This window comes from Trichinella spiralis, assembly GCF_000181795.1.
Source record: "Trichinella spiralis strain ISS 195 chromosome Unknown Scfld2, whole genome shotgun sequence".
Lineage (NCBI taxonomy): Eukaryota > Metazoa > Nematoda > Enoplea > Trichinellida > Trichinellidae > Trichinella > Trichinella spiralis.
The window spans coordinates 7,087,703-7,089,194 of record NW_003526941.1 but is presented as its reverse complement, the minus strand read 5'-3'; the positions used below and the strand labels follow the sequence as shown (position 1 = coordinate 7,089,194).

Genomic DNA, 1,492 nt, shown 5'->3' with positions numbered 1-1,492 from the left:
TTTCATTGGGGTTTCTGTATTACAAAAGTGAAAGTCCAGGCACAAATAGTATTGGAATCAGCAACTTTCGCTCGCCGGGTATTTGTTCAAATATTTGTCTAAATGGTACGGAAATGCAGTTATAGGATGTATGATCAAGCGCGCAGGCTTCGTTTCCATCTCTGCCGTCCCCACTAAAATCGCATCATTGTACAACGTTTTTGCAATATCTCGGCAAATACGCGTTTTTTCGACGTGCAACCAGGTTTGTAATGATTACCTTAATTTTTCTGATCAATTGAAATCACTTTTTCAACAATTTAAAATTTTCGACTTTTCAAGAAAGCAAGGCTATAGCCTTTGCTGTTTTTGCGATTTTCGAAAGAAGGCTATTTTCAAAAATTTCGCTTTTTTTGTTATATATTGCTAACGATTGATGAATTAGAAAGTTCTAGAATGTTGCATGGGAAACTAACCCGTACTTGTTGAATAAACGGCATCGTAAAGTTTGCATGCTCCTATATTAATACACAGTAAAGCAGCCCATCTGGAACTCCCTTGAAACGGCTCGAGGATAGGTGAATTTTGATATAGGAAACGTTCTTTGCATTATCGTGAGATATTCGTTGAAATGGCGAAGTCTTGTGCAATATTTCTTTGTTTTGGGCAAATCGATATTTCTTCATTTTCCGTCCAATTGGAATAAATTTATAAACATTTATTCAGGACGGTTTGAAATGCCCATAAAATCTTCCATTTATTAGTTTCCTATTAGTTTATTTCATTTATTCGACCAGTAGAACTGAATTTCTAAATCTGTAGCTGTCAACATTTATTAATACCTGAGTGTGTATCGTACCACTTGGATATTTTTTATTTCATTATAAAACAATCATTTCATTTATTTCTATGCTGTTCATCATCTTAAATACTCATTTAGCATCTCAACGATACAAATAACGTGGCTGTTTGATTCAATTTTTGCTCAGTTCATTACAATCAAATGACGTTTATGTAAATCGCTTTGAATGTTGTTTTCTTGTCAAAATGATTGATTACAAATGGTGAAAATAAAATAAAATATCAAATTGTGACAAACTAATTCACCCATGCATGGCATTTATTTTAATCTTTCATGATATATGCATATAAGCTCAGTAGAACAAAGGGCTGCCTCTAAGGAACACAAATGTATTACTGAATTCTTTCTTCATATATGATAACAGTACTGTACAAGTATTTATTACAGAAACTAACAATAATACTCAATTGATTATTTAATGAGATATTTGGCAAAATTGCTTGTTAGCAAAGGTGTCATTTACATAGGGAAAGAATGCAAGATTCTATGAAAACTGTAAATAAAACGTTTTATTTTCATTAATTCTTATTTCAGTATCATATTTAATCAATTTAATTGCGTAAATAAAAATTTAGATTGCAATGGGGTTCTGTATTACAAAAGTGAAATTCAGGCACAAATATTATTGGAATCAGCAAACTTTGGCTCGCG

The 1,492-nt window shown here is 32.1% G+C and overlaps 1 protein-coding gene across 1 annotated transcript; it reads left to right on the top strand.

The window, feature by feature from the left end:
• Positions 1 to 119: 119 nt before the first annotated feature.
• Positions 120 to 506, top strand: Tsp_06161 (cleavage and polyadenylation specificity factor subunit 3; the record flags this gene model as incomplete). Its single annotated transcript, XM_003380405.1, has 2 exons — positions 120 to 244; positions 435 to 506. Coding segments are annotated over 2 exons (197 nt in total), but the record flags the coding sequence as incomplete, so codon positions are not given.
• Positions 507 to 1,492: the final 986 nt, after the last annotated feature.